Here is a 16,197-nt window from a genome sequence, read left to right as displayed (position 1 = left end):
TAAGGGTTATGTCACTTACATTACAACATTGTGTTAATTTAGTTATTTAGGAATTTGTTCTGGATTGGTTGTCATATTGGCTTGTGCAATAGAATAAAGATCAAACAAATTTACACATATTTTTGTCTAATAAAGAAATTAATTAGTATAATGAAATTGGTTGAATTTTTTTTGCTGCTGGACAATATCTTTTAGTTCTCATCCTAGGTTATTGTTACTATTGTTTGACATGCTTCTATATAATTATATTCAATCTGAAAATATAAACATTACAGTTAGTAATCTAATATGTAACTATTAGATTTATATTATACAATTACATTGTACAGTCTTGCTTCTAGACACTTAAATCACACTTTCACACTTAAATCAGCATATTAGACATGATGCGGTGTCCTTCTATAATTTGAATAATTCAGAACTGTAGCAAGGAAAACTGATACAAAAATTTTGAAATCAAGGATATCGGTGGCATAAAAAAGGTCTCCCATTAGAATGCGATATTTCTTATTAGCTGCTGTTCTGAGGAGCAAAAAGACAGTCTTCCCGTTGAAATATATCTGCAAGATGGTAATAAAAACTGAAAGATCAATAGTCTTTGCATGTGAAAAAGGTTACCAAAACCTGGATACCTTTAGATGGCAGCAGACAGATATGGAAAACTCATTCTTTGCCACTATCAACAGGCCATCTACATTTTGCAGTTGAGATCTGATAACTGTAGAATTTGTAAACCAAAGCACAACTAGCACAACTTGACTAGTTGTTTGTCAATATCTTGGTCTATGTTTTGCCTAATCGGATGTAAACATTTGAGTAGAAATATGCCATGCAAGGGATCCGTAGAAAACTAACCAAACACATGTTCACATGTGATGTTTAAATTACCAGTGAGCTGATTTAATAATGCTGGTCAACATCAAGCAAAATTCTGGAGGGTTAAAATTGGTGCATATTCTGTCTAACATAGGTTTTATTTTTAAATTGTATTTCAAGAGTTTTCCTGATAGTAAATATATACAAAGGAGACATCAGTGATCCAGTACCTACTGAATATATTTGGAATTTTTATAAAATAGAACAGTGTCCATTCACATCATACCTACTAAGTAACTGTGACTGTGCTCTTGCCAGCCACACACACATACGAAGATACAAGATCACAATATAAAATGTAAAATTTAAATATCAGCTAAATAAATACAAACTAATAATCACTAGTAGTTTTAATTTTATCATAATTATACATTTATTCATGTTGTCATCTACTTTTTCACAACCAAATATGGGTTGTGAATCGAGAACTGTGGAGACCTTGAACAGGCAACCAGTTATTTCTACTTTGCCTGCCTAGTGCGGAAGCTCCAAGAAGCACAATAACCTAGTCACTCTTATCTAGTGGAATACTGCTTCTGACATTGGTGTAATGTATTACCATCAATAACCTCATCCGTCAGGAATTTATCTAATCATCTTCTAAAGCCTTCTATGCTGGTGGCAACGCTCATATCTTTTGCAGCCAATTCCATGTACTATGTGAAAAAGAATTCTTTTATTTGTTGGACTCTAATATTTCAAGTATCTCCTTGTCTGCTATCTCCACCTCATACCAAGTTTCTACTCCCTTTTATTCCTTCACATCCTCCACACTTTGAAAGCTTGAGATCTTTTTCCCATCTGGAAGAGACACTTGCTCAACCCCTTGTTTATTTACTGACTGCTGCTCCTTCTCTCAAAGACACTTGAGAGTTCAGAGTGATTTCTGATGAGTCCTTTATCAACATGTATCCAACCATGCTGTTTTCTTAGCAACAGTACCCAAGTGATTGGTCACTCCTGCCTTACGAGGTTTTTCATGTTCATAATCTAGCCTATGGCTCTGGTGTTACTGGATGGTCTGTCATCCAAGTCCCAATCAAGTCTCTGTGTTTTAGCTTCAGGCATGTTCAACCAGGTACTGTCACCTGCATGTTTTGTCAACATGCGCTTGGGGCACATACATTGTGGCATCCATTTTTTTTGCTACCTTATATTTTACAGAATAACCTATAGCAGAGTCCTTGGTGTTCTCTGAGCTTGGCTATACTTTATATATCCAAATCTTTATAATTGGCTAAGTTCCCACTACAGCTCCTAAAATCACATTACAAACAGTCCTCTACATATAACGTGTACATCAGTGTCCCATTCAAAGTTACAACAGCACTGAAAAAAAATCTTATGTTTTTCACACTTATGACCATTGCAGTATCCCCATGGTCACATGACCAAAATGCAGACGCTTGGCAACTGGTTCATATTTATGCATTTGCAGTGTCCCAAAGATATGTGGCCACCTTTTGTGATCCTCTGACAAGCAGTCAATGGGAAGCCAGATTCAGTTAACAGCTTTACCAGTAACTTAACAATTGCAGTGTTTCACTTAACAGCTGTGGCAAGAAAGGTCGTAAAATGGGACAACATTCAGTTAACAAATGTCTCATTTATCAACAGAAACACCAGGCTCCATTGTGGTTGTTAAGTCGAGGACTACCTGTGCATATCCCCGTTGCCAGTGCCTTCTAAACTTATATCGATTTCTGGGTCTCCAAAAGAATTATAGATAGCAAATTTCAAATTGAGGACTTAGCTAGTTCAGTAAAGAATATTTGTAGGTTGAAATGAGGGAGGTCCTTGGTGCTCTCTGAACTTGCTTGTTTTCTTGCAGATGTTTCATTACCCAAACTAGGCAACCTCCTCAGTGCTAGTAAGGTGTGTGGGTTTGCTGTCAGTTTATATTTACAAATCAAATCAAATCAAATCAAAACAATCAATCAATCAATCAATCAATATTCTAGTGTCTTGCCTATCTATGGTTGGGCTGTTTACTGATGACTCTGGCAGTTTCTTTAATTGGAGTATTTGTTTACTTGGCTAATTCAGCAATACTCTGAAGAAGAAGAAAAAGCAGCACCGCAGAGGGGATAAGTAGTACCTAGGACAGGGTAAACTCTTCCCAAAGCCTCTTTTTTACAGAGCTACTGTCAATCGGGAGGAACTCCATCCTCCAAAACCGGAGGCGCGGGTCCCTTTTTCCAGCTTTACTCAGCCACTAGCCCACCCGCGATTTGCCCGAGCCCAAAAACTCCGGCCGACCTCTAGAGTTTACACGGGGCGTGTGGTGGTGGTGGTGAAGGTGAGCTGGGCGTAGCCCACTCCAACATCCTCCCACAGGACAAGGTGTGCGGCTGAGCAGCTTTCTGTGCAAGACCTTCGGGGCGGGAGTGAGACCCTGACACGGCTTCTTCCCCTCTGAGAGGGCGTCTGTTGGTGCCCTGTAGGATGCGCGCAGTGAGGCTCGGGTGCAGGACGGACGGGAGACATTCTCTCCTCAGCAGCCAAGCCGCGGGCGGGGGAGAGAAGGAGACGTCTCGCTCGCCGCTGGTTGCCGGCTGGCAGTGCGCACGCAGCCGCCTCGGCTCCTTCTTTCTCTCCCTCCCTCCCTCCTTCCAGCTCGCTCCATCGTCCCCCCTCCCATCCGCCTGCCTGCCTGCCTGCCTGCCTCTCCCTCCCTCCCTCCCTTCCTTCTCCTCTCTTCTCTCCCCCCGCCACACCAGTTCCCCGCTCTCGCGTTGGTTGCCGGGATCGCTGGCCGCTTTGGTTAATGTCCGCCATGTTTGCCATGGCGCAGGGAGCGGATCGAGCGACCCCGGCGCGGATCTAGGGCTGCGGGCGGCTCTTCGAAGGAGCTGTTCCGGGGCGGCGGGGCTCTCCATGGTGTGTCGGGCCGGGGTCGGGAGCGGCTGGGAGGCGGCGGTGAGGCCGTAGTGAGGGTCCTCCTCGCCCCCCCAGCTCCCCCAGCCCGGCCCCGGGGTGTTATTGTGAGGGGGAGACAATGAGCAAACTCTCCTTCCGAGCCCGGGCGCTAGACGCCGCCAAACCGCTGCCTATCTACCGCGGCAAGGACATGCCCGACCTCAATGACTGCGTCTCCATCAACCGTGCCGTGCCGCAGATGCCCACGGGCATGGAAAAGGAGGAGGAATCGGTAAGGGAGCCGCGCAGGGGGGGCCCACCATTGTTTATCAGACGTCCCCCTCCCCTCACGGGAAATAGGCCATTGGCATTCACTAAGCGCCGCTACGCACGCTTCCCGCCGCAGCGGTGCACGTTCCCGATGGGGCCTGCGTAAAGAGCGCAGCGTAAACTCTCCTCCGTCGCCGTAAGCGGGGCCTTGCTCCGCCATCTTGCTTGCCCAGGACTCGCGAAGTGTTTTGATTAGCGGGGGGAGAAAGAGGGGGAGAGGCCTTACGCTGGCGTAACTGGAAGGAAGCGCAAAAGGCGTCCCTGAATGGAAGAGTATGCGCGCCGGCCGCTCTTGCCGGAACTTGTGAGCTGTTAAACCAGGATCGGTCGGGTTTTCGGTTTTTGAGTCGGGCCTTTGCGACTTGGCCTGGAGGACCGCTAGTGTTCCTAGTGGAAGGAGAGTCCTTGCTTCAAGGGATTCAATTCTTCATATGACAGGCTTTGCCCCCCCCCCCCGGTTCGTTTTGAAGCTGGCGGCTCCTTTAGCAGCCAGTGGGGGTAGCTCTTCGGCTGCATAAAAGTGGCAAATCGTAGGTTTGGGGAAAGCGAGCCAAAGTCTTGAGTCCCCGTTACATTTTCATAAAATAACGTTGTGCCCTTTTGTTTTGGGACTTCGAGCCCCCCTTTCCCTTTTTTTCTTCTCTGACATTCTTACGCTTTTCCAAACCATGCTTTAGGGAAATGGGCTTAAGCTGTCAGTTGTTTTGGCTAATGTATAAGCAAAGTAAAACATCTTGAATTTCTGTATAATCTTCACCTCTGTTAAACTTGACACGTCTAGGGTGTTTGTATTTTCACTCCCGAGACAAGCTTTCTAATTGCAATTCTTTCCTTAGGCAATCCGGAAATCTTTATGTATGCTTAAAGGGGAGGGGGGGTAAATTTAGGTTAGGATTGCACAGACTCACACATTTCAGGGGCAAATATTTTAAAGGCCACTATGTGTCCATAGACTTATAACTTGAGATCAGTTAACGGGACTAGCCTGTCTGATGTCACTGACAAGTGGAAACAAACTCTTTTCCGAAGATATTTCTAATGACTGAGTATAATTTGCTGCAAACACATGGTACTAATCTATAGGTCACATTTGATCCCATTGTGAATTTAATTTTAAAGCTGCATGTGTAATTCTCCATGCTCTGTTGTGCAATTTGAAGAAAATAGCTGTTGTCTGTACTCTTGCTTGGGTAAAGAGTGCATTCTTTGCCCTAAAAACTGGACTTTATCTATTCTATCATTTTATTTTTTGCTTGCTGTACACAAATTGCTCATGACAAGGGCAACGTGTGCATACAGAATTCATAGTAAATGTCCTCAGGAAATTCTTCAATGAAAAGATATCTCCGCCTCATTGCCAGCCCACATTGTAGTTGATTGGTTTTTCAGAGGTTGGAGTTGTCAACAACAACAAAGACTGCACTTCTTTATGATTGGCTTTCTCATTAGCCTTTTAAAATAGACAGCTTTCTAGTCCTTGATTGGTAGCTTGTAGTTACATCTTAACTGTGTTTTCTTTTTTTATTATGAATTTTAAAGTGGTGCTTAAATGTTGCTAATTCAGTGCTAGTTTTTTTGTCAGAGGTATGTTTGTAAAGCTAACTGTAACATTTACACATTTTGTTGATTTTATTTTTCACTGTACAGATTAGTTGAAAACAAAATAACATCACTCAAATGTAAAAGTAATATGCAAAAAGTGGAATTGTCTAGTCTAAAGTTGTGTTAAATGTAACAGTATCATCTTAAACGAGATATAAAATGTGATCTATCTATGGATGTAATTTTAAAACAATATAAATAAAATTCCCATAATTTATGCTAACATTTTTACTACTTTGAAATGTATACAAACTAATAATTGCATGCAAATTGACATTTCCATCATAATTCATTAATTTTGCAGGAAAGTACTTCCAAATCATAAGGAGAGAATTTGGGAAATTATAGTCAGTTCTAATTATATTTACTAAGAAGTATTCCCAAAGTATGTAGCATTTATTCTGAAGTATTTTAACATATTTTTGTTTTAAATACTCTATGACAGTGATGGCTAACCTTTTCGTTGTCACGTGCCGAAAGTGCACGTGCATGTGCACACACGTACCTGCACCCATAATGCAATGCACATGCACGCACTCCTGCCCCCTGCACATATGCACATGTGTCCCACTTGAGCCCCGCTCTGTGCACATGTGTGGCAGATACCCGACAATCAGCTGGCTGGTGGGAAGCACTTGCGCATGTGTAGTGGAACTGAGCCAGGGTGAAGGCTCGCGTGCCAGCAGAGATGGATCTGCGTGCCACTTCCGGCATGCTTGCCATAGGTTCGCCATCACAGCTCTATGAATTTACAGATTATATAAAGTAAGTAAATACTGAATCAGTCATGTTTATTGTCATGGAAACTTTCTCGAGACATGATTGAATTCTTATCCAATGTTCTGCCTTTCTACTGCAAGTAGTTGTCAATAAAAAAAAACAGGGTCAGATGGCAAAGAAAAAAAAGTCTACTCTGCTGGGCATTAGACCTCAGTGAGGTGTTGTCTAAATAGATTCTGAGAGTGTCAAAACTTATGTTTTAGTCATAATGACTTATATATTCCTTCTGCTATCAGAGCAATCTGTATTTCAGTACTAGTTTGTAGGAATAATTTCTCAAGGAATTACAGCTTTCATATTCTATTACTTGGAGTTTCCAAGGATGTCCAAGTTATTATGGTGGGGAACTGAATGCAAGATTGCATGAGAGTGGCTTCTTCAACAGGGAGATTCTTAAAATGCAACTGATCCCCTGTAAATAGCTCTCCATCAATGAAAAACACAGCCAAGACAATCTGGTGTCATCCAGCAGAGCTTCTTTTGTGGATTGCAGCTTATTCTTAGCCACAGTGGTTAGAGTGCAGTATTGCAGGCTACTTCTGCTGATTGCCGTCTTCCTGCAATTTGGCAGTTCGAATCTCACCAAGCTTCCATCCTTCCAAGGTGGGTAAAATGAAGACCCAGATTGTTGTGGGCAATAACTGACTTAACCACTTAGAGAGGGCTATAAAACACTAAAGCGGTATATATGTCTAATGCTATTGTTATTCTAGGTAACAGTATGGAAGCAACAAATGAAGGGATTTTTAATTTTTTTCCATAAAACTTAGTTGTATTGTGCTTGATTATATTCTCATTGGCTTGTTTTGCTCTTTTTGTTGTTTGAGAAAAATACATGGTGCATATAATGTACAGTATATTCATAGGCCTAACAATAGGGAGAATATGAAACGGGATTATTATGAAGTAACTGGGAACGTGGCCTTGAGTTTAACAAAGCTTAGTTCACAAATTAGGATATTTCATTTAGTCAGAACAGGGTGAATACATTTGATTCTCCCTGTTTTCCGCTTTTAAATCTTCACAAACTCATAAAACCATCTGATTTGTAGAACCTGGATGTGTTTCAGAAGAGAACTCCCTTTAAAAAAAAAATTATGGGAAAGAAGGGGATACTGGATTTTGTGACCAACACCTGCTTTCAATTCAAAGTGACCTTGATCTGTTACAGTAGTTTAGTTAATTGCTCACAGCATCTTCCAAATTGAAGATCCTTAGTTTTATGACTCATTCCACTTTGTTGTTCGGTCTCACTGTGAGAACTTGTATAAACATAACAGTATTTTGTGAACTGCATTAGTTAGATGAACTTGTTTACTGAATGGAATGATTTGACGGAAAACAAAAATCAATAGTTTGACATTTCTAGTACTCCATTTTAGGAGGGTCATATTAATTTTTAAAAATCATTAATTCCTTTTGTACAAGTATCACTTAATTATGTGCCTGAAATTTAACATGGACTTTCCTAATATAGAAATTATATTTTGGCAAAATTGATGTGTTACTCAAAATAACAAAACTACAGGTATAATAAAGCTTAAAAACTGCAGCCTTTTCTCACGAAAAGCTTTACAACATTTAAAAAACAAACGGTATACCCCCCTTGTTAGACAATTAGGAAAAGTTTTTATGCAAATCCAGACACTGATTTTGCAATCAACCAACCAGATCCCAATCATGAATTCCTTTCAGTTGAGAACTGACCTGATAGGAGAGCTGAAGATCCATGGCTCTCATTATTCCATCCTTAATTACTTCCTAGCTGCCCAAAATGAATTACGATGATAAGGAAAGGAAGGCTAGCTTCTGGGCCCCAGGCACATATAGAAATAAAGCTTTTCTAATTTCAGTATCTGTTAAAAGCATTCAGTGAGCCATCATAAAATATTCAGTTGTCCCCTTTCTTCCATTGTTTGTTTAACCAGAATGTGTTACATGTGTACCATAGCTAATCAGGGCTGTTCTCTTAACTGGAATTGGAATTCCATGTTAAACACTAGTTTAAAATGAAAAATTAAAGTTTTATTAACATTCCTGGGGCTTAAATATAATATATAAATAAACATATTCATTTCTGTCAAAAGCATATGCTGACTTATTTTAGACAGAATGTGTTTCATAGATTTATAAAGTATGTTACATTGATCATTTCCTGAAACTTCTCAGAAGCTGTTGCAATGCATTGTTCTCTTTTTTTGGATTGAAGAAAATGAAAAAAAATATCACCTGATCCTTCTTGATTTTACTGATACAGTACAGTAGATACCTGATGAATTAGCTAAGCCAGCAAAAAGGAGTGTACAACTTTGAACTTCATTTTTAGTTTCTGTTTCAGCTAAATTAAACGATTTAAACTAAAAGTATCTCATTAAATGAATATGTCTGTACAATAAATTGAATCCTATTCCAGCCAATCACACTTGAGCCAATGTACTGTACCAACGTAGCCTATACAATATGTTGCTGATTCAGAAAATAGGACTGAGTAATCATAGTTAGGTTCACTATGAAAAGGTGGAAGAAAGATGAACATTGCAGGCACTGTGTCTTATATGAACACAGACAAAAAAAAATGTAAAGTTAAATTTGGCCTTCAACTCCTGCACATTGTTTCCAATAGAACATTATGTGAGTAATCCCTCACTCTGGCTATCTACAACATTTACAATATACAATTTTGCTGGTATATGACATCTGCCAATCTGTCTGTATGAAGTCAGAGGTTATTTCTTGTACAGGAATTGTATCTTATGGAAGATTTTGGTGCATTTAATGTAGCCTAAGTCAATATGCCAGTGTAATGGAAATGTAGTTCCAATGATTCAATTCAGTTATTTCAGTGGATTGGATTAAAAGATTTTCATTTTCAATTTTGAAACACAGGAAAAAGCCAGTACTCGACATAGAAGCATTTCATATACAATTTCTATAGAAAATAATAGTGGTAAATCTAAAGTAATTACAGTCAAATATATGTGCATATTTTTACAGAAGTAAGTGCCAGTGAATATAGTGGAACCTATTCCTACAATAATTTGCAGATGATTACAGATTTGTCTATTAAAAATAAGAATAGCTGAAAATTGTAATATAATACAATTGCAAGATTGCAATTTAATATTATTAGAATCTGCTGCAAATTGTTAAATGTCATCATACTTTTAAAATACATTGTTTAGTACCATCAAAAACAGTATGTGGAAATGAAGCAACTTGGAAAGTCTAAAGTCTGTCATTTTAATTTCAGAAGGATTTTTTTTGGTCTTAAACTCCGAGAGGAAGATAGTTCTGACAAACTAAGAGTAATAAAAGTGGACACCAAACAAATGAAAGTACACCCGCTCAAAACATGTTGAAGAGTAAAGTGCTAAAGTTAAATAATTGGGAAAGAGATTTCTTGCTCCTGTGTTACAAAAATGCATCCAGTACTCATCCAGGCTCTCTTTAAAATTGTAAATGTGCAGTGCTGTAGATGTAGCCACAGTCCCTAGCTTTTACATATTACGAATATCCTTTGTTTGCAGCCAAACACATGGTTTATAATATTGGTATGTTAACTCTTCTATGACAAACTCAGTTTGTGTTGACTTGGTTAGGTCTCAAATTTCTATTTCCCAAAGAATTAAGAAAATAAAATCTTTGCACAGCACAAAATATGAAATTGTTACAAAGCCAGTGGCAATATTTGGGAACGTCTAAATTGATAATACCCTTGAGCTAAATAGAGAATCAGACCTTGGAGATAGAATGTGTGTATGTGGGGGGGCTGTGTCTTAGGAAGCCGTTTAGTGATGGGAATCTTCCATTAGTGGAACAAGAATTGACAAAAATCATTAGTCATATAGTGACCTTCTGATTGGTTTAAATTAGATTTGGGCATTGTTGAAATGGGAGAAATATAGTATATAAAATTATCTCCCTTGTTCCAGTGAAAGAACTGTTCATTGGATTAAAATACTTTCATAGGAAATATATCATTGAATAGAGCTAATGTGATTTATGTTACAAAGGAAAGTTGGACTATTAAGACCTTCAAAGGCCCTACCAGTCCTATGATTCTAAGTCTTACCTGTTCATTTTTCGTTATGAAAATTAGATACATTTCTAAGATTGCTATATGATTCCTGTGTGTGTTTAATACACATTAGGTCAAAACATGTTCGTGATGTAGATACAGTGGTAGCTTCCCCCATTGTCCTTCCTCTTCCAAGGAGATATATCAGGATGTATATCAGGAACTACCTTCTTAAAAACAAAAATGAAAATATTCTGCCCAGCACATTATACATTTTTTCTTTGGTAATTTGTAGCTACAAACTGTCCCCTCAAAATGAAAAAAAAAAAGAAATAGTCACACAAATATATTTTATAGGCGTTTCTTGCTTACATTAGGTAAGTTTATTCTAATACTTTAAAGACATCTGCTATAGTAACTTGTATAAGCAAATATTTTGTGTTTTTATTATGATTTCTTTAACCCAAGCTCCTTTAAATCACTTTTGAAATGTGATTTAAAATTGTGACAAAACTTTAATAGCACTTCGAGAAATATTATTATTATATTTATTTGCTACCTATCTTGTCAGGGGATTGGTGGCTCATGCCCATAAAAAATGAAGGAATAAAAAGGAAGTTTAAATGAAATGAAAATAAAATAGAACAATAAAATATGAAGTATATTCTTTTAAATGTGAATGTTGAGTCCTAAATTAGCATTGCTGTTTACAAGGAGCTTTTAACAAAAATGTATCATTTAGATTGTATACATACAAGCTATATTAATGCCATATATAGGTATTACAAATTTTATATTAGTCCCTATGAAAAATAAGAGAGAAGGCTTGGGAAGAGAGAATGTAATATAGACATGTAAGGTATTTGTAACATGGAAAACGCCATTCCCATAAGAATGAAATGGGCAAAATTTTGTAGTAGTAGTTGTACTTTGAAAAAACAACAACATCCTATAAGAATTGCAAGGAGAATAATGTCATGATGTTACTGAATGGAAATAAGTAGAATGTTCAGTGTTCGGGGTGTAAGTCATCTATCTGTTTTGCCCTTTAATATTTTTTAAAAATGCCCCAAATTTAGGTCTTGTCATTGGCATGGACAGCAACCAAAGGGAGGCAAAAGAGAGTAAATAATGAAGTCTGTTGCGATGCAGATTCCCTTTTGTATCTATATTCCAACCATTCTTTCTATATTCTTTTGTATTCCTTTATCTGGTGTAGTAAAACTTAGTTACTTGGCATAGTAAATCTCTGCTCTCTAACAACAATATACCTAGTGGTTATTGTTGTTTTGAAATTGTACAGTACTTGCTACTTTACCTACCAGAAATTTCTTAGTGACAACAACTTAAAGTAAAAACTGTTATTGTTTAGTCATAATTGTTCCATTTATATTCCTTACCATATTTTACTGTTAGGTTAATTATATCTGACAAGAATCACAGTATACATTTAAAAAGTGTTCCTTGAATAGTATCTGAAGCTCTGGTTGGCTGCAAGTCCAATGGTGTAATCAGAAAGCCTTCCCTGAGAGGATCCTCTGAATACCAGTTGTGTCTGAAGTAAGAATTGGTACAAATCATAGTAATGGTCTCCAGTTTTGGTGATTTTCCCTTTTAACACCTGCGCAACAGCAGATTCTTTGGAGAGGAAGAAATTTACTGCTAACCATTCTCCATAACCACTTTTAATATCCCTATATTTAATGGTTTGTTATAAAGCTTAATTTTTATTTTAGAGACACTGCAAAACTAAGGTCAAAGATCCAGAATTTTTGGCATCATTCTATACCTGTTTTTTTTGTGGGATTTACTAGGCCTTATAAAGATATAAAGAAGCATGTTGGTTCAAGTTAAAGCACTCTTCCTTAAAATGTTGAGGCAAGCACAGCATCGCTTTGTCAGAAGGTTCAGTGCAGTTGCTTCAGGGTTCCTGGGTTTACCTGCCTGTATGTGCAAGCACAGACAACCCTTTTTTCCAGATTTGCTGACAAAGTAAAGCAGGTGTGTATACTCATGCAGATGAAATTGACCTGAGGAAACTCAAACTTTCTTAATTGACTTAAAAATGAATACAGTTGTTCATTCACAATAGTTTGCTTTCTAATTACCCCTTTAACTGCTTTTCACATGCTTAGAATTAGCAAGTTAACACACTTTTTTCATTTTATTTCTATGTTGCATATCACAGAATTTGTCATTTTCCTCCACACTGCTGCGAGAGTCCAGGTCCGGGTAAGACTCCTCCTCCTAGGTTATCGAGCTGAGTCTGCCAAGGTGATAAAGCCAGCCCTTGTTGCTAGGCACCCAGCTTTCGATTCAGCTCCTTGTCATGAGCAGACGTGACTCTGAGAGCTCTAGATAGTGATCAGCAGCAAATGGAAAGAAAAGAACTCAAGAGTCATTGCAGAGATTCCCGGGGATCCAGTGGAGCCTGGAACGTCGTGTAGAGCTGCTCTCCTTCTGTGACAGGGCTCCGGTGATGTTCCCTTGGCCCTTGACACCTCTGAGTACTGGCGTAAGAGCCTCGGCTTGTGCCGAAGTTCACACACCACTCCGGGGCTGTTGCGCAGCTAATTACAGACTTCTTTGCTGTGCTCAACAGCTGGGTGCTGTGGCGCTTATTTCAGAGTACCTATCAGTGGAATTACTATTTCAGCCTTACAAGTGGACTTCTTCAGGCCTTACAGTATAAATCACTCGCCTGGCATAGAAGTTAGGGAGGCCCTGCAGTGAGGCTGCTTTCAGCACCTTCAGTGTCAGGCCCTGATAAAATGGAGGAAGCACAGGACCAGTCTATATTTCCAGACCATGAGGAGGCCCATGTTTGCAATACTTCCCTGAGGCTATCCAGAAAGAAGAGACAACTGGCTCATTCAGCAAAGCAAGAAGCTGCGGCCAAGATTAAGGCCAAAGCCTTTGCTATGAAAAAGGCCTCAAAAATTCAATTTAAAGCTGAAAAGAGAAGACTCGAGGCCTTGAAAAGACAATTTGCTAGAAGCCTGGAGCAGATGCATGAGAGGAGCCAACCGTCTCCTCAATCTGATGATTTGCAGGCCTGCCCACAAACTCTATCCAGGGCCGGAGAGAGAGATCTAGGCTCCAGTCATCACCTACAGTCTTGTTCTCCAGATGGAGTTGCTGAGCCCTTTTTTCCTCAGAACTTAAGTGGAACTGGCCGTAGTTTTAGGCAGACTGTCTGGGTTTCAGAAGCACCCAATCCTCATGATAATCCATCCCAGGGCAGCCATAGACAGAGGGCGGAACCAACCTTTATCTCTACAGCTGCTGGCCTATGCTCTGTGGAACCTCCTATAAGTAACAGGCTTGAGTATATTAGAGAGGTGGTTTCAGTGGTCATTCGACAGGATTGCTGAAAGATTTCAGCAACTCCTTTGCCCTACTGGTTTGGGTCTGGAATGTTTCCCTCCTCTCCCTCAACAGGGAGCCACACCTGAAAGGACCGAGTTGCCCAGACTCCCTGAGCAAAAGTTTCCTTCCATTTATTCTGAATGGGGGGACTATGAAGATAAGTGTTCAATAGATCCATCTGACCAGAGCCATTCCTCTGAGGAAGAGGAAGAGGAAGAGGAGGTTAGAGACTCCAATTTGTTAAGAGGATGAAGGTTTGAGACCTGAACAACCTACATTTACAGGTCTTTTTTAGACCTTCCTTGTTCAAGTCTCTGCTTTACAAAGCCCAAAATACTGCTCAGCTGGGTCCTGATGAAGTTTCAGCAGAACCCTCTGGGGAGCCCATAGCCCAGGGCAATTCCTTGTTCTCTAGACCCAACTGTTCAAGCTGAGGTGCTCCCATCACCCAAGCTATTTCTAGAACTTCCAGTACACCTCTCCAGGTTCAGGGCCCCACCCCACTTCAGTTTTTATAATGTGGGCCCTTCCTTGGCCAAGGCCCTTCAGGTTCCATTAGTAGATGCCCCCATAGTTGTCTCTGTCTCCACATCTGGAACACCAGCGCAACTGGAAGATGTCCTAAAAGCTGACAAGAGGTCAGAACAGACTGTGGCCTGGGTGGTCCGAGCCTCCAGTGCAGCATCATTCTTTTCAAGGACGTCACTGCAGTGGCTACATCCGTTACAGGACTGTTTGCCACCTGGCGATACCAGATCCCACCAGGACATAAATAAGAGCATCGCTGCAGCGGAGTTCACAGCAGATGCAATCTTGAACCCTGTGAAATTTGCTTCAAAAGTGATGGCGTATTCGGTGGCAGCGTGATGTCTTCAGTGGCTGCAGAATTGGCAGACGGACTTGCGACGGAAATGGAAGCTTGCTTTTCCCTGTGTTCGAGCAACAGCCTGTTTGGGGAAGCCCTAGAATCATATCTTGTGGAATCCAGGGACAAAAGGAAGATTCTGCCATCGTCTTTCAAGAGGTCAGAATTTTGACAGACACCTTACTTCTGACAGTCTTCCTTTCAGACGGAGTCCAACACCCACTTTTCTTGTGGACAGAAGGTGTTCCCTCCTCGGCAGGAGCAACAACCTGAGCGTCCGGCCAGGCATCAACAATTTTCTAACAAGCGGCCCTTTCAAGGTGGAGGAGGCTGTTGTGGTTCGCAGGGATTGGGGCCAGGACCATCTGAGAGTGGGATGCTGCCTTTGGAGTCTGGCAGCAGCAAAGCAGAGGACCCAGGGAAGCCTGTTCCCAGTGTGCATGTGTGCAGGGCTGCTAGAAGGAGAGAGCAGCTAAAGCAGCGAGGGTGACTTGGGTAAGGCTAAAAGGTGATTGCCCCTCCCATAAGGGATCAAAGTCAGCCCTCAATGACGTGTTCTTTGCAGGAAGCAGTGAAGTTCATTAGATTCTGATTCCTCAGTGAAGCCCTGTGAACTTTGGTTTGTTTTTGCTGAAACTCCTGTCGGTTTATAGTCTTAAGTAATTGGACTTCTGTTTCTTGGCAGCATTCTGCAGCACTGAAAAGAGTGCTCTTATCTGGAGGAACTGTCTAACGAGTTTTGGCTGGGAATACAAGTAATTCCCAGTGTTGCATTAAAAAAGGTTTTACTTTTAAATTCAGTTGGTGTTTTATTAAGTTTGATGAAGCCTGGGTCAGAACAGCCATCCTGGTGGACATAAAAGCCATCCAGGCGATTCCAGAGGACCAATGGTCCCAAAGGCTTCGGGGGTGGGTGGAGAGCAATTTTCGACCACAAGTCCCTAAACTGATTCATTCCCTACAGATGCTTCAAGATGCAGTCCCTCCAGACTATCCTGGAGAGTGTCCGGGAGGGCAACCTCCTCTCATCCATAAATTTTATGGAGGCATATCTCCATTTCCCGATCTGGCTCCATCATTGGCAGTTCCTTTGATTTTGCTACAAGCATTACCAATACCGCACTCTGGCATTTGACCTTTCATCAGCACCCAGGGTATTTATGAAGGTTCTGGTGGCATTAGTGATGTTTCTATGTACTCTACCTGTGAAGGTCTAATGTTACTTAGACAATATACTCATACAATCATCTTCGGCCCTCACTGCCAACAATGACCTTCAAACCACAATTCGGATTCTGCAAGAGCACAGCTTTTCTATAAATTGCGGCAAGAGCCATCTTCTCCCGTCTTCTTCACCTAGGGACAGTCATCAACATGGTCTCCTGAGAAATCTTCCTCCGGATCATCAACAGTCTACAAGACTTAGTAAAACCAGGGGTGGGATTCTACCAGTTCGAACCAGTTCTATAGAACCGGTTATTATGATTCTCTGCAGTTT

At 40.5% G+C, this 16,197-nt stretch overlaps 1 protein-coding gene across 1 annotated transcript in view; it reads left to right on the top strand.

Moving 5' to 3' along the window:
- Positions 1–3,594: 3,594 nt before the first annotated feature.
- Positions 3,595–16,197, top strand: part of EPC2 (enhancer of polycomb 2) — a 47,283-nt gene continuing 34,680 nt past the window's right edge. The window contains exon 1 of the mRNA XM_026697235.2: positions 3,595–4,027. Coding sequence (XP_026553020.1) covers positions 3,875–4,027 — 153 coding nt within the window. The 5' untranslated portion in view covers positions 3,595–3,874. The remainder of the gene's footprint in view (positions 4,028–16,197) is intronic.

This window comes from Pseudonaja textilis, chromosome 1 (genome assembly GCF_049901715.1).
Source record: "Pseudonaja textilis isolate UNSWEBS1 chromosome 1, rPseTex1.2, whole genome shotgun sequence".
NCBI lineage: Eukaryota > Metazoa > Chordata > Lepidosauria > Squamata > Elapidae > Pseudonaja > Pseudonaja textilis.
This window is presented reverse-complemented; position numbering and strand designations above follow the sequence as displayed.